At 38.5% G+C, this 15,912-nt stretch overlaps 2 protein-coding genes across 4 annotated transcripts in view; one reads left to right on the forward strand and one right to left on the reverse strand.

The window, feature by feature from the left end:
• On the forward strand, positions 3,947-8,711 carry LOC109235534 (protein WEAK CHLOROPLAST MOVEMENT UNDER BLUE LIGHT 1-like). 3 transcript variants are annotated; one of them, XR_002069401.1, is made up of 5 exons: positions 3,947-4,114; positions 4,203-4,288; positions 5,186-6,018; positions 6,316-8,243; positions 8,331-8,711. XR_002069401.1 is itself a non-coding variant. In XM_019401683.1 (5 exons), the coding sequence occupies exons 3-5, from the start codon at positions 5,221-5,223 to the stop codon at positions 8,424-8,426; spliced, it is 2,742 nt and encodes a 913-aa protein (XP_019257228.1). In that variant the 5' UTR covers positions 3,947-4,114; positions 4,203-4,288; positions 5,186-5,220; the 3' UTR covers positions 8,427-8,711. The 3 variants fall into 3 exon arrangements, 2 of the variants coding, with proteins under 2 accessions (XP_019257228.1, XP_019257229.1); XM_019401683.1 differs by having other exon boundaries at positions 6,316-8,163; XM_019401684.1 differs by lacking the exons at positions 3,947-4,114; positions 4,203-4,288 and adding an exon at positions 4,539-4,615 and having other exon boundaries at positions 6,316-8,163.
• LOC109235535 (serine/threonine-protein kinase 38-like) overlaps positions 9,035-15,912 on the reverse strand; it is a 12,029-nt gene continuing 5,151 nt past the window's right edge. The window contains exons 9-12 of the mRNA XM_019401685.1: positions 15,557-15,604; positions 15,232-15,310; positions 14,786-14,842; positions 9,035-9,363 (exon numbers count right to left, since the gene is read on the reverse strand). Of these exons, the coding sequence (XP_019257230.1) occupies positions 9,308-9,363; positions 14,786-14,842; positions 15,232-15,310; positions 15,557-15,604 (240 nt within the window). The 3' untranslated portion in view covers positions 9,035-9,307. The remainder of the gene's footprint in view (positions 9,364-14,785; positions 14,843-15,231; positions 15,311-15,556; positions 15,605-15,912) is intronic.

A 15,912-nucleotide genomic window follows, 5' to 3' on the forward strand; every position in this document is an offset into this window, starting at 1 on the left:
TGTCGGGTGGTTTAGGAGGGATTAAGGTGGAATTTTCCGGCGGAGTTTGTAGTGGGAAGTTGGACATTCTCTCTCAACCCTTGGACTTGGTTTAAAAATGAAGCTGACGTGATTCGAACTAGTGACATCTAGTAGGAAATTCAAGCGCCTGACCAGCTGTGCTACACATCTGTTGTTTTGATTCATCTTGTTGTAGCTATGCCATTCAAAAATCGGATATGCTGATCATGCAATATAATACTCATTATGTCCCAATTTGTGTCATCGATGCAGTTTGAGTATTAAGAATTAAACGAATTTTTCTTTGATTGTAATTTTTTTAATTTCTTTTAAATATTAACTATTAGAAATTCGGCAAAAACCGATCAACTTTGGTCGGTAAAAAAATCGGCCAAAAACCGACCAAAGTTGGTCGGTTTTTCAAAATATTTTAATTTTTAATTTTTTTTTTTACGAAACCGACCAACTTTGGTCGGTTTTCTTTGTCGCGAAAATGCGGGAAACTATTTTTGAGTCCCGCAAAATTTATTTTTCAAGAAACCGACCAACTTTGGTCGGTTTTTGCAATTAAAATAAATAAAAATTAATATTAAAAAAACCGACCAACTTTGATCGGTAAATTCGGCCGGTCATTTTAAAAAACCGACCAACTTTGGTCGGTAATTTTATTTTTTAATAAAACCGACCAACTTTGGTCGGTTATTTTCGTGCGAAAATACAATTAAAGAGTATAAATAAATAAAAAAAAGACAATCTTAAAACAAAATGCACCAATGGTCTAGTGGTAGAATAGTATCTTGCTACAGTACACGCCCCAGTTCGACTCCCAGACGGTGAATCTTTTGATTACATAATTAAAATACCGACCAACTTTGGTCGTTTTTTTTGCAATATTTTTTTTTTTTTTGAATTTAATTTACCGACCAACGTTGGTCGTTAATTTCCGACCAACTTTGGTCGGTATACTAAAGCGACCACCAGAATACCGTCCAAGCGTATTTGGTCGCATTTTGGTCAGTAATTGGCCATAACCGACCAAAGTTGATCGGTTTTTTTGTCACTAATTACCGGATTTCTAGTAGTGAATGCAAATTATGTCCTCGTACTCTTGAAACCATACCACACTTATTTTTTTTAACTGTAACAGTGTTAGACCAACATGGACCTTCTTCCATATCAACAATGTCGCTCCCCACTTTAATGAATGGCTTCGGTCGCACTGTCCGCGCAATCAAGGACCCTTTCTCTACCAAGGTATTCAGGTCCCTGCCATGTTAATGGTTTCCTTCATCCTTTGGTATATTTGGATTATACAGAATCACAGGGGTGTACGCAGGATTTTAGGTAAGCGGTGTCAATATTTTAAAATATGAACTAATGAACAAATTACTATATCAAGATTATTTTATTAAATCACATCGAAATGTATATTAATACAATTATCTCCGACGAGCTTTTCTTTTTCTTGAAATGTTCTCATGATAGTCGAACTTTTTTTTAGTTGAATATATACCATTTTGTTATTGTATGATGTTGTTTGGATGATATTTTCATACTGGATGCTATTGTTCTGATTTACAGAAATCTCTTCCAAATTAGGTAAACTTTTACAGCTTAAACTTTCTTTTAAGAACTTGAAAGATATAGGAGAATATATTATTAATTTTTACTCGATTAGATGTTTAAACTCTACAAAGTTATATAAACTGATAAAGTGCTACTCATTTTCTTAGTCTTGGAATTTCCTTGAATGGTCTTCTCTAGTTTTAGTGTTCTTAAGGTGTTTTTTTTTTTAAAAAAGAAATAAAAAAGATGAAGCCAGAGAAAAAAACCATAAGATGCTAGGAAGGATTTGAACTTGGGACCTCTTTCTAATTATGGGACACCACTGCCGGACCGCTAGACCAAATATGCTGTATGTGTCCGGCGGTGTCATCCAAATTTATTTAATAGTTTGTAATTTCCTTTAATCATTTTCCACACATATAATTTAGTAAATTCTTTTAGCGAAGCGTTGTCGGGTGACACCGTTTGGTGCCACGTGCATCCGCCCCTGCAGAATCGTAATCTTTTTCATAATCCCCACAACGAGTTGTCTGTAACTACTATCATGTATTATCTTATAAATTTTTTACTTTCTTTCACCAGCTCGTTATCCTAAAGCTAACTCGTGCAGTTTTTATATTAAATGGTACCCTCCGCCTAAAAATTTTGGTAAGTTTAATTTCGACGAAACCTTCAATCAAGCGACTCTCAGATCGGGAGCAGCAGGGATTTTTCGCAGCTCCAACAATCACTGGATCCGTAGATTCACAACTAGCTTAATCTGCTTCTCTACTACTGAAGCTGAACTAGTAGCACTTTGGCTAGGATTACAGTTAGCTAAGGACTTTAGCCTCTGGCCACTTCAAATAGAAACTGATTCGCAGGTACTATTTACCATGGTCAAATATTGCAATGAACTTTACTTACCTATTATTTCTGACTGCAGGTCACTGATGTTGGAACTGGGTCGCGTGGAGCATAGACATGCCTATTGAAAAGCTAATGCTGTAGCAAATGCCTTTGCTAAGCATGGCATGAACCTCACTCCCTCAAATGGACTACAACCATGCATTTCTTATACTACTTATTTTCCCCTCCCTTAGTTTATCTACTTTCAATAAGGATTGTTCTAAAAACTTGAACGTCCTAACAGTCTTGGCTTGTAATAAATATAACTCTTATGTTACTTAATTTATAATATAAGTTTCTTTATTGCCAAAATTTCACGGTATATAGCCAGTTTTCGGACTGGTCAATCAAAAATAGCCAGCGTTTACCAAGTTAATGAAAAATAGCCACCGTTTTGCTGCAATAGAGACTGGTCCAGCATAATATACTGGAGTTTGGTGCACTTGTGTATGAACTCCAGCATATTATGCTGGACCGGTATACTTTGCTGGCTCCAGTATAATATACTGGAGACTGGAGCACTGGTGCTCCAAACTCCAGTATATTATACTGGACCATTATACTTGCTGGAACTCCAGTATATTATGCTGGAGTTCATTTATGCTGGAACTCCATCATATTATGCTGGAGTTCCAGCATACTATCCTGGAACTCCAGTATAATATGCTGGAGTTCAAGTATACTTATGCTGGAACTCCAGCATAATATATTGGAGTATTTTCCGGGTTTTGAACAGTGTTTTTGCTCAGATTTATCTTTACATAAAATTGGCTAAATTTCGATTACTTTTGAAATTGGGCTATTTTTGAACGACCAGCTGTAAATCTGGCTATTTTTAAAAATCATAGCAACAAAAAAAACAAGAAATCTAGAATAATATTGTATCGAAGTTATGGAAAACCGTATCGATATCCTCTCTATCTCAATTTATGTGTTTTATTTGTCTTTTTAATCTGTTTAGAAAAAGAATGCCACTTTTTATATTGAGTAGATAACTCATTAGTTCCGATAATCTCATATAAAATATTTAAAATTACTATATTCAAATTAAATGATATTTTGATACATTATACACATCTCTAATAAAACGGAGGAAATAATAAAAATGCAACCAAATGGGACCGAAAATTTTACGGGTACGAAATGTCAAATTAGATACTTTAGCAATAACCATAAAATTATTGTCATTCAAAATAGTCGTATACCAGTTCGAATTATGAACTCTTGACCACTCATTCTTCTTCTACCATACCCTCGATAGTCAAAATTGGAGTTCATTTTGTTCATAGAAAATGCCATATGTGTTCAATTAAAAAATTCAGCCTTGTACTTATAACTGTCATCAACGGTTTACCACGGTTCGGACCAGTGGAAGTCGTTCTTATCAAACAACGTTGAAACAGGGACTATAATCAAACTACGGTTGTTTTAGTTATTGTTTATTTATATTGAACAATATATATATATAGAGAGAGAGATAGAAAGAGAGAGGGTGAAAACTGAAAAAACAGACAAAAGAGAGAGGAGGAAGACAAAGGCGAGCTGATAAACTCGCTTTTTCTTCTTCTTTTTCATATTCCTTTTTTCAACCCACACACAATATCTTTTTGATTCATTAATTCATACAAATTTATCTCAAATTTTGTATTTTACATAGGAGGTAGGGCCAGGCTCCACCCCTATGTTGCCCCATCCTCTCATTATTATTGCTTCTTTTGATCAAAATTGTCATTTCTTTTTGTTTGCAGTGGATTTTGGACTATATATTTATTTAATAGGACTACTTTTTATTTCCCTTTTTGGAGAATATATCCACACACAAAGAAAGATTCTGGTATGTTCCTTCTTTATTTTCGTTTTTTCCAACATCTTTTCATGTTAATTATATTGAAATATGTAAATGTTTTTTATTAATCCGTAATCGAAACATGATTATGTTTAAGCTTTGGAGGTTCTATTCCAACTCGCATCTTACAACATCTGGATTAGCTTGGATTTGTTCAAGAGTTCCAAGTTGGTTCTCTTTTTTCTTCTTTTTGGGTGAGGTTTGGGGGGGGGGGGGGGGGTTAAAATCCAGAATATGGTAAATTCATTTTATGGGCATAAACTAATTAATTGATGTATCCCATAAAAGTGCAAGTTTTATGAAGGCTAATAAACGGTGAGCTGTTTGAGAATTGGCTAATCTTGTTTTAAGCATGGTTTGATTTTATAAGCTTGCTCGTTTTTGGTTCAATCTGATGATCATTGGTTACTTCTGGCATATATATAGTTGTTGTAGGGAGTTTGATCAGCTTGATTGATTGTGTCTTTTCTATTTTCAAGTTCTATAGTTCACCTGGTGTTTGTTGGTGTTGAGTCCCACGTCGCTAGGTGGAGGAGCCCATTTGTCTCCTTATATGATCTTTGGGCAATTCTCTCCACACGAGCTGACTTTTGGGGTTGCGTAAGGCCTAAGGTCCTGTTATCATGGTAATAGAGCCAAACCCACCCCCAATTTATAGTTACTGATGTTGGACTTGTCCACGCTCCAGTTTGCAAGCCTGGGCGTGAGGGAGGGTTTTGAGTCCCACATTAGTGGGGGGAGAGGTCATCCGTCTCCTTATATGACCTTAGCTAATCATCACCTCAAGAGCTAACTTTTGGGGTTGAGTTAGGCCCCAGGTCATTTATCAGTTAGAAGCGTTGTATATCTCCTAACTTTTTCTATGATTAATTTGTCAATTTCAAGGTCTCCACTTGTTTATCCTTAGCTCTTATTCGAAAATGGAAGATGCGAAAGATGTCAAGCAAAATGTTCCAGAATCCTCTCTTAAACCTGAAGTTTCCTCTCCAAACGACGATCAATCATATAGTGCAACTCAAACCAGCCAACATGCGAATGAAAATGCAAAATCCGAGACTCGGGAGCTAGCTGCGGATGTTTCGGAGCATGTAGGAGAGGCTTCTCACAGCTTATCTTCAGAAAAGAGTGAGACTCATCCAACAGAAACTTTTATTTCAGCCTCTCCTATTAAATCTGATGAACCCAGTCCATCATCTTTATCAAATGCAAAACCAACTGGTTCTAATGGTAGTGTTCACGATCAACTAAACAATACTTGTGATGAACCAAAAGACGAGAGAGATGCTTCATCATTGTTAACTAGGAATTCAGATACATTGGCCGTAAATGAGGAAAAAATAAAAGAATCTTCTGAACATATTCAATCTAATCATTCAGGAGCAGAAGCAAGTAACACTTCACTGCTTCATTTTCAAGATAATTCTCCTAGTAGTACCCAAACTGCTGATGATTCACCTTCTAGTTCTCCTCTCCAACTGACAAAACCGGAAAATAACAATCATGTACAGCCACCGGATAATATCGGTCAGCCCCTAGCCAAGGCTTCCGCTCTCAAAATTAAGATCCCGGGACCCACTGCCCATTCTAAGCATCCTGAAAACTTTGACATAAACAAGGTTCAAATCGACACAGCAGCACCAATCGAATCTGTGAAACAGGCAGTTTCAAAGTTTGGAGGGATTGTCGACTGGAAGGCTCATCGGCAACAGACAATGGAGGTAATCTCTCCAACCCTTTAGATTACAGTATTTGATTCTTGATTTAGATAGCCAAATCGCTTGCGTTAGATGGGTGTCTTCTAGACAAATTTATATTATGATTCTGTTTGATGTATCATTCTTTCTGGTAAGTCCACGTGACTGTGTGACACAAGTAGTGTCTCCTTAGCTTATATATGCACTTGTATCTACTTTATGTCTACATGCAACTTGGTGGCCATCTATTACACTACTTCCTCAGGTGTTATTTTACTGTTGACTTTTAAAGTTTGCTTTTTTTGTTCTTTGTTTGTGCAGAGACGGAATCTTGTTGAGCAAGAGCTAGCAAAAGTGCAGGAGGAGATCCCGTTGTATAAGAAACAGGCGCAGGATGCAGAAGATGCAAAACTGCTTGTTCTGAAAGAACTAGATAGCACTAAGAGACTCATAGAAGAGTTAAAGCTCAACCTAGAGAGAGCACAGACAGAAGAGCAACAAGCAAAACAGGACTCAGAACTTGCCAAGCTCAGGGTAGAAGAGTTGGAGCGAGGGATAGCTGATGGCGCTAGTATTGCTGCCAAAGCACAGCTTGAAGTTGCCAGAGCCAGGCATGAAGCTGCAGTTTCTGAGCTCAAAAATGTGAATTCTGAATTAGAAGTTCTCCGTAAAGATTATGCTTTATTGGTGTCTGAAAAAGATGTTGCCATCAAAAAAGCAGAAGAAGCTGTTTCGGCATCAAAAGAAGTTGACAAGACACTGGAGGATTTGACTATTGAGCTCATCAACGCGAAGGAATCTTTGGAGGCTGCACACGCTGGACATCTGGAGGCAGAGGAACACAGAATTGGAGCAGCTATGGCGAGAGAGCAAGATACATTAAACTGGGAGAAAGAACTGAAGCAGGCAGAAGAGGAGCTTGAGAAGTTAAATCAACAAATTCTGTCTGCAAAGGATCTTAAAACAAAATTAGATACTGCTTCAGCTTTGCTACAAGATCTAAATGCTGAGTTGGCAGCTTATATGGAATCAAAGTTGAAAGAGGAGGCTGATGGAGAAGGGAACTTGAAAGTAGAGCTGTTAGAGCCCGAGAAAAGAACTCATTACGAGATACAAGTAGCAGTGGCATCGGCTAAGAGGGAACTTGAAGAAGTGAAGCTCAACATTGAGAAAGCAACAGCTGAAATAGAATGCCTGAAAGTGGCAGCTGCTTCATTGAAGGCTGAATTGGAAAAGGAAAAATCAGAACTAGCTGCCGTACAACAGAGAGAAGGAATGGCAGCAGTTGTTGTTGCATCTCTTGAAGCTGAGTTGAACAGGACAAAGTCAGAGATTACCCTTTTGCGGACGAAGGAAAAAGAAGCAAGAGAAAAGATGGTGGAGCTGCCCAATCAACTTCAAGAGGCAGCAGAAGAGGCCGATCGCGCAAAGTCACTTGCTCAAATGGCTCGTGTAGAGCTGAGGAAGGCGAAGGAAGAGGCAGAGCAAGCAAAGGCAGCAGCTAGTACCATGGAAAGTAGACTGCTTGCAGCTAAAAAAGAGATAGAGGCTGCAAAAGCCTCAGAGAAGTTGGCACTAGCAGCTATCACTGCTCTACAAGAGAATGACTCAACCCGAAGCACCAACGATGAAGTAACACTTTCTCTGCAAGAGTATTATGAACTCAGCAAGCAGGCCCACGAGGCAGAGGAACAAGCGAACATGAGGGTGACTGCTGCTATCTCCCAAATAGAAGTAGCCAAGGAATCAGAGTTGAGTAGTCTAAACAGGCTCGAGGAGGTTAATCGTGAGATGACTGAAAGAAAGGAAGCACTGGAAATCGCGCAGCAGAAGGCCGAGAAAGCCAAGGAAGGAAAATTGGCAGCAGAGCAAGAGCTGAGGAAATGGAGAGCGGAGCATGAGCAAAGACGGAAAGCTGGTGTATCTGTTCTACCAGTAAACAAAACAAGGAGCCCAAGAATGAGTGTTGGGGAGAGTAAAGAATCAAAAGCTTCTGAACGTGCACAGGAGGATACTGTACTTCATCAAAGCTCAAGTCCAAAAGAATATGTTCAAACAACCAACACTGAAACTGATTCATCTCCAGAAGTGAGGATCCCAAAGAAAAAGAAGAAGTCCTTCTTCCCACGCATCTTTATGTTTCTGGGCAGAAAGAAAGCACAGGCCAAGGCAAGATGATGATCTCTGCTGTTTCACAACATCTTGTCATTGTTTACTATCGCTGCTCCATTTTTCTTGGTTTGAGAAGGGTAAATAAATACTTGTAGAATATTTATTGCATATGCTGAGGTGTTTTATGTACAGTACTGAATTAATTCTCACTTTCTGGATCGCAGATTATAGAGGGCAATAAGTTTGTCATAGGTTTGGCTATCTCAATGAGCCTTTGCCTATTAAAGTTGTTGGCGGCTTCAAATGTGTACTCCAGCTAGTTCTGCAAAAAGCTAGCAGCAATTCAAAAGTTTGGCCTCCTGAAGATATCAGTTCAAATGTGCAGTTATGTTGTAAATTGATGTATTTACACTGTACCTAACTTCTGTGGTTTGAAAAATCATCCCAAGATCCCCTGGCCTTTAATCTTTGTGTTGAAACCATATGATACCATTCTGTCCCCCATATGCTATGCCTACTATTTTCCCCAATTGACCATAATCACTATTACAGATCCTTCAATTATTATACATCCAGAAATGAATATATATATGTAAGTTATTATATAGGTTGCTCTGCTTCACTGAATGGCCATTACATGATGACATTGCGGCATGTCAATAATAGGAACGATATCTCAATAGTGAGTTTGATGGACTTTGGGACCTTCAGTAACTTATATTACCACACAAAAATGGATTGGTTATTTCAATCAATTTAGACATTGATCTATGATGGCTTACAGACAAATTTTACCACATCTGAATTTGTAGAAAATCTCAATATTTATTAACTGGAAGATGCTGATACCCCGAACCACTCTACAATACAGTTTTAAGTTTCCATGTACCTAGAACCATCTTCAGGTATCCAACATTTTGCAGCTATCTTCCAAAAAGTTAATAACTCCAGAAGTAAATTCAAGAATCCAACATCACATTAACCAAAGTATTTGAAGTAAAATTGATATTTCCCATAAATGTTTTTTGATTGAATTGAGCCATGTATAAATTTGCCTGTACATTTACCATTACATGGTGAAGGCCAGATGGAGCGACAGTGAAACTCAAAAACTGTGAGAAATTAATGCCGACTGTTTATTCTCTCCTTTTTGTACAAAAGAAATTCGTGCTTGTTGTCCTCTACAAACGGGACACCAAAGTCAGTTGTTACTCTTTTGGTCTTCCTCCTTTGTTGCATCTTGCAAGTCTACACGACCTGTCACGTAAACAGAACAGGAAAGATCATCAGGTTTTAGCTGGTTGTATAGAACTCCAAGATAACATGTAATCTCTTTATGGCTGTCATAGGAGGCTGAGCAACTTTTATAGAAATAAAATCTATAGCATCATCTTCCATCCACCAACATAACGCCACCCTTATGAAGTGTGTAGTGGTGATATAAACATCACTTAACCAAGTCAAAAAGCTTCATGTAGCATTTGTAGAAATCAAGACTGTAATAGCAGTTCAAAGGGGTGCCTCTGAGATTACATCAAACTAGCATACCATTGCTTGTACCATTTTGTCATGAAAAAGTAGTCTATATGTGATATTAGCAAAAGTTACTGAGGAATTCTATGCAGAAGACATTAACTAGCCATGGGGATCCCCACTTATAGAACCCATTGAGCAGCAAACTAAAGGAACTTACAATGCTCTTCTACCTGTTCTTTAGAGATATACCTCACAATCACATAGTCTTTAACCTCTTGTTTGTTTTTGTTACAGAATAATTAGTGAGATGTAATTAGATTACTTTTCACAGATAGATGACTCAATTATAGGAGCTGATCCTTAGGATATTTTCCTTAATTTTGTTTGATTTAGTTTCCTTTGATAGAGTCTTGTGTAAGTGTATAAATCTCTTGTATTCATGAATAGAAATACAACAAGTTATTCTCTCTGATTACATGGTATCAGAGCAAAGGTTGCCTCTTCGCCGAGGTTGAGCCGTCTCTGTCGCCGGCAGCTAGGTTGCTTCGCCGGAAGTTAAGCAGCAACTCTGTTTGGTGGTTCTGACATGAAAATCAACCACCAACCACTGACTCATTAAGAATCGCAACACTCAGATCTATAAGAATCAGGTGGCCGAAGATAAACGCGTGAAGTTCACACGCCGACAAACTCATCCGGACCAAGATTCTCCGGCGAGCGCGTGAGGGCGCGTCGAGATTCAAACTGTGAACCGCTTTACTTTGACGGTGATAAGAATGAACCTTGGGCCTAACTCAACCCCAAAAGCTAGCTTATGAGGTGAGGATTGCCCAAGCCATATAAGGAGACCAAGGACCTCAAATCCCTCCGATGTGGGACAACTCAACAGACGGCATCACTTTGCGGTCTCCGAGAGGTATCTGGTGGTTTCTGTTCAAAAGGACCACGGGTTGAGAGAGTTCAGTTTGGGCAGCTTTGTTCTTTTGGTGTTCGCTATCTGTCGGGTTCCTTCAGTATTGTTTCTTTGGTCAACTATATATTTGATACTCTATTTGTTGAGTAGTTTTCTGGATTTCTACTCTAAATTCAAGAGTTGCTTCAGTAGCATATTGCTAAGAGATTAGTTTGCCTTTTCTTTCGGAAATTCAAATTGTCCCTGTTTTTGCTCGAGCAGATCTGGTTAGATCCTTTTGCTTCATTTTTGTTACTGTTTCTCAGATTGTTGAGTGTTGTTTGGAGTTTTTATTTGTGGATCAGACTATTATTCTATGATTTGTTGATAATCGGTCTTACTCCAGTGAAGCTTTGTTGGAATTAAGGAAAACAATTATTATATCCTGATTGATTGAGACTTTGGCTTGGCCTCTCTCTGTAGCTCTGTTTTGTCCCTGTTGAGGAGTTGATTTACTACAAAGCTTTGTCAGTTTCTTTGATCGTGAGTTTTAGTTGGAAAAAAAATGGCTATAAAAGGTAAGCAAGGAGGAAATAATGCTACAACTCCTAGTCCAATAATCTTGGTTTCAGATGAGTTTTTGAAATTCCTTCAATGTCAGAAATCAATTAAGGAATCTTCTTCAGTTACTCCTCTTGATGGGTCACATAAAACATGTCTTATCACCTCTTCAAATAAATGGGTGATTGATTCAGGTGCCACAAATCACATGACAGGTAATCCGAATATTTTTTCTAGCTTTCGGTCACACAAAGCACCCTCTCCAGTTACTGTAGCTGATGGATCAACTTGTAGCATTGTTGGATCTTGGACTGTTAAACCAACTTCCTCTATTACCCTGTCATCTGTCTTAAGTCTACCAAATTTGGCCTTTAATTTGATTTATGTTAGTAAAATCACTAGAGACCTTAATTGTTGTGTCGCATTCTTCCCCGATCATTGTGTGTTTCTAGATCTGACAACGAAGCAGGTTATTGGTAAAGGATATTTATCTGGTGATTTCTACATCCTTGATGAATGGGAGCCACGGTCTGTTGCATGCTCTAGTGTCGTGTCTCCTTTTGAAGCACATTGTCGATTGGGACATCCCTCTCTACCTTTATTGAAGAAGCTCTGTCCTCAATTTCAGAATATTTCTTCATTGGACTGTGAGTCATATCGGTTTGCAAAACACCACCGCAGCTCAATAGCTCCAAGGGTTAATAAGCGGGTTGAGTCAGCTTTTGAGTTAGTTCATTCTGATGTTTTGGGACCATGCCCTGTTGTTTCCAAAACTGGACATAAGTATTTTGTCACTTTTATAGATGATTTTTCTCGAATGACTTGGATTTATTTTATAAAGAGTCGCTCTGAAGTGTTTACTCACTTTTGTGCCTTTTATGCTGAAGTTAAAACTCAATTCAATACTTCAGTACGTATTCTAAGAAATGATAATGCTAAAGAATACATGTCAGAATTGTTTCAGTCTTATATGAGACAACACGGTATTCTCCATCAATCTTCATGTGTCGATACACCTTCCCAAAATGGAGTTGCTGAGAGGAAGAATAGGCATCTACTTGAGACAGCTCGGGCACTTTTGTTCCAAATGAAGGTTCCTAAACAGTTTTGGGCTGATGCAGTCTCAACGGCTTGTTTTCTGATTAATCGGATGCCATCTACTGTGCTCGTTGGTGCTGCGCCTTATAGTATTCTTTTTCCTAACAAGTCATTATTTCCGGTAGAGCCTAAGGTATTTGGAAGCACATGTTATGTTCGCGATGTTCGACCATCTGTTACTAAGTTGGATCCCAAGGCATTGAAGTGTGTTTTTCTGGGCTATTCTCGTCTTTAAAAGGGGTATCGGTGTTATTCTACTGAACTTGGCAAATATCTGGTGTCAATTGATGTGGTATTTTCAGAGATGACACCATTCTTCTATGCACCTCCTATTTCTACGGGTCAGGGGGAGGATGATGAGTGGCTAGTCTATCAGGTTACCCGTACCTTGACAGAACAATCAAATAATGTTGTTCCTCCATCTCCCAGTTCTTCTATTCATAACCAATCGACTATTCTGCCCTCTGAACCTGCCCCATCTACGCTAGAAAGACCGCCAATTGTTCAAGTTTACTCGAGAAGAAAAGAGACCGATGACACATGTCGTGCACCACCTTCTTCGTCATCAGATCCTCCGCCACCTGATCTTTCTGAAAACCTTGACCTCCCTATTGCTCTTCGTAAAGGTACGCGTACTTGCAAATCCACATATTCCATTGCTAATTTTGTATCCTACGACCGCTTATCATCTACGTCTAGATCTTTGATTGCCTCTCTAAACTCCATCTCTGTACCCAAAACAGTGAAGGAGGCTTTGAATCATCCTGGATGGTTTAATGCGATGCTTGAGGAAATACACGCCTTAGAGGATAACCACACGTGGGATTTGGTGGATTTACCGAAGGGAAAGAAGCCAGTGGGATGTAAGTGGGTCTTCACAGTTAAAGTTAATCCAGATGGTTCTGTGGCGAGACTTAAGGCCAGACTTGTGGCTAAAGGGTATGCTCAGACTTATGGGGTAGATTATTCAGACACGTTCTCTCCGGTTGCCAAGCTCACTTCTGTTCGCTTGTTCATCTCTCTAGCCGCTTCTGAAAATTGGCCTTTACATCAATTGGATATCAAGAATGCGTTCCTTCATGGTAATCTTCAACAGGAAGTGTATATGGAGCAACCACCTGGTTTTGTTGCTCAGGGGGAGTATGGGAAAGTCTGTCATTTAAAGAAGTCACTGTATGGCTTAAAGCAGAGTCCTCGGGCTTGGTTTGGAAAGTTCAGTGAAGTAGTTCAGGAATTTGGGCTGAAAATGAGCAAATGTGATCACTCAGTCTTCTACCGGCAATCAGTAGCTGGCATTATCTTCCTTGTCGTATATGTTGATGACATTGTCATAACAGGAGGCGATTATAGCCTGTCGTAACAACGAAAGAAAACTCCACATACCGGAAAAGAAATTGACCTTATTCCTAGAACGGAATATAGACATTGGTACAAGAGGAGGCTCGAGGGGCCTCGATAGGTTTCATACGAAGGACTTGGGCAAGTTGAAATACTTTTTAGGAGTAGAAGTAAATAGAAGCAAGAAGGGAATTCTTCTGTCTCATAGAAAGTATATTCTTGATCTACTTGCAGAAACTGGAAAGTTGGCAGCCAAACCCTGTAGTACTCCAATGATTCCTAATGTGCATCTTATGAAAGATGATGGCGATCCTTTTGAGGATCCAGAGAGATATAGAAGGCTAGTTGGAAAGTTAAACTACCTCACTGTGACTCGTCCAGATATTGCTTTCGCGGTAAGTGTTGTTAGCCAGTTCATGTCCGCGCCTACGGTCAAACACTGGGCAGCTTTGAACAGATTCTATGTTACTTGAAAGGAGCTCCTGGACTTGGCATATTGTATAGCAATCACGGCCATACTCGTGTTGAGTGTTTTGCAGATGCTGATTGGGCTGGATCTAAAATTGATAGAAAATCTACGACAGGCTATGGTGTCTTTGTTGGAGGGAACCTGGTATCGTGGAGGAGTAAGAAACAAAGTGTTGTATCTCGATCTAGTGCAGAATCTGAGTACAGAGCTATGTCACAGTCTACGTGTGAGATTATGTGGATACATCATCTTTTAATTGAGATTGGGTTGAAGCATCATACACCTGCAAAACTCTGGTGTGATAATCAAGCTGCTCTTCATATTGCCTCAAATCCGGTGTATCATGAAAGAACTAAACATATTGAGGTTGACTGTCATTTTATTCGTGAGAAGATTCAGGAAAACTTGATTTCCACTGGCTACATGAAGACAGGAGAGCAACTAGCTGATTTATTCACAAAGGCGTTGCATGGAACTCGAGTTAATTACCTTTGTAACAAGCTGGGTATGATCAATATCTATGCTCTAGCTTGAGGGGGAGTGTTACAGAATAATTAGTGAGATGTAAATAGATTACTTTCCATAGATAGATGACCTTAGGATCCTTAGGATATTTTCCTTAATTTTGTTTGATTTAGTTTCCTTTGATAGAGTCTTGTGTAAGTGTATAAATCTCTTGTATTCATGAATAGAAATACAACAAGTTATTCTCTCTGATTGCAGTTTTTAAATCCAGACTATCTAATTCAAGATCATCTGATCGGGTAGAAAATTAGGTTCAGCAGCTATCATCTCATAGTTCAAACTGCAACAAGTGTATGTTAAATCATGTAAAGTTACCGTACCAAATAATGAAACTAAAGATGGAGGAGGCTTCGATCCATTTGAACTCGCGTCTATCCCTGCAAGATGAAGATGTTTGAAATTAGAGGTAGATCAATAGTATAGAGAGAGTATTACTCATGAAAAGCCTTACATTTGTGACAAAATGCAGTTTAGTTAAAATGACGTCACTGATGTAGACGGCTAAGCATGGGAACAGTTTGACTACTTTGAGATCTTTTGTGACAAGTGAGACAAATCTGATGCTGATAGCACAATATATTTCATGTTTATTATTCGGGCATGGGGGTGAAGAGGATTGGTGATGGTTTGCTTATTCAAGTAGTTACCTTATTGCCTTTCACAAATAAAGTAGTGTCATAAGGAACCTCACATGTTTCTAACTAACATGTCACTGCTAAAAATTGAGGAATTTAATTCAGGGCAGCGGTATTCTAAAATTTGGCACCTGAAGTTCCAGCTGATTTAAGAATATCTGATTTCTTGAAAGTATATCCAATAAAATTGGCGTCTTTTGATGTCAGCATCTGCACGTTGGAAATGACGAGTTAGGAATCATTTCTTGGTATGACTAATGACTAACCCCTTCTCAAGAATCACTGCAACAGGTAACTGATATGATCTCACTTGGACAAGCATAAAGTTTCCAAAATATTTGGATAATCAGTATTATGCTCATGCTTACATTCTAGCTTTCAGTTTTCTTTTCTATAGTGTTTTCTTTTGTTTGAGGGGAGGGAGTGAAGTAATGCATTGTGAAAAGTAATCATTACCTTTCGCCAGGGTCCCACTCTTGGTGCTGTTGATTGTGCGTCTTCAACCTGGAAGTGAAAAGTAAGCATACGTGAAGGGAAAAAAGGTTGTTTAAGGAAGATCTCACACAAACCTGCTTTGAAATAAAAGGAGAGTATCACTCTGAGCAAGACAATGAAATTCTGAGATCTCCGGAATTTGAGAATTTACATTGGATAAAAGTTGAGAACAAACGGCTTATGGAAGTGAAATGCAAATAAATGACTTCATAAGAAGCCAAAAGGGAGATATATGTTGATAGTACTCGAAAATACCCGAGATTATATATATATATATATATATATATATATATATATATATATATATATATATATAG

The sequence above is a fragment of the Nicotiana attenuata genome, chromosome 12 (genome assembly GCF_001879085.1).
Source record: "Nicotiana attenuata strain UT chromosome 12, NIATTr2, whole genome shotgun sequence".
NCBI lineage: Eukaryota > Viridiplantae > Streptophyta > Magnoliopsida > Solanales > Solanaceae > Nicotiana > Nicotiana attenuata.

Excerpts from the sequence above, each read along its gene's own strand:
- LOC109235534 (XM_019401683.1), top strand. The coding sequence starts at position 5,221 with ATGGAAGATGCGAAAGATGTCAAGCAAAATGTTCCAGAATCCTCTCTT. Across the intron at positions 6,019-6,315 it reads ATCGGCAACAGACAATGGAG|AGACGGAATCTTGTTGAGCA; the intron begins GTAATCTCTCCA and ends TTGTTTGTGCAG. Across the intron at positions 8,164-8,330 it reads GAAAGAAAGCACAGGCCAAG|ATTATAGAGGGCAATAAGTT; the intron begins GCAAGATGATGA and ends TCTGGATCGCAG.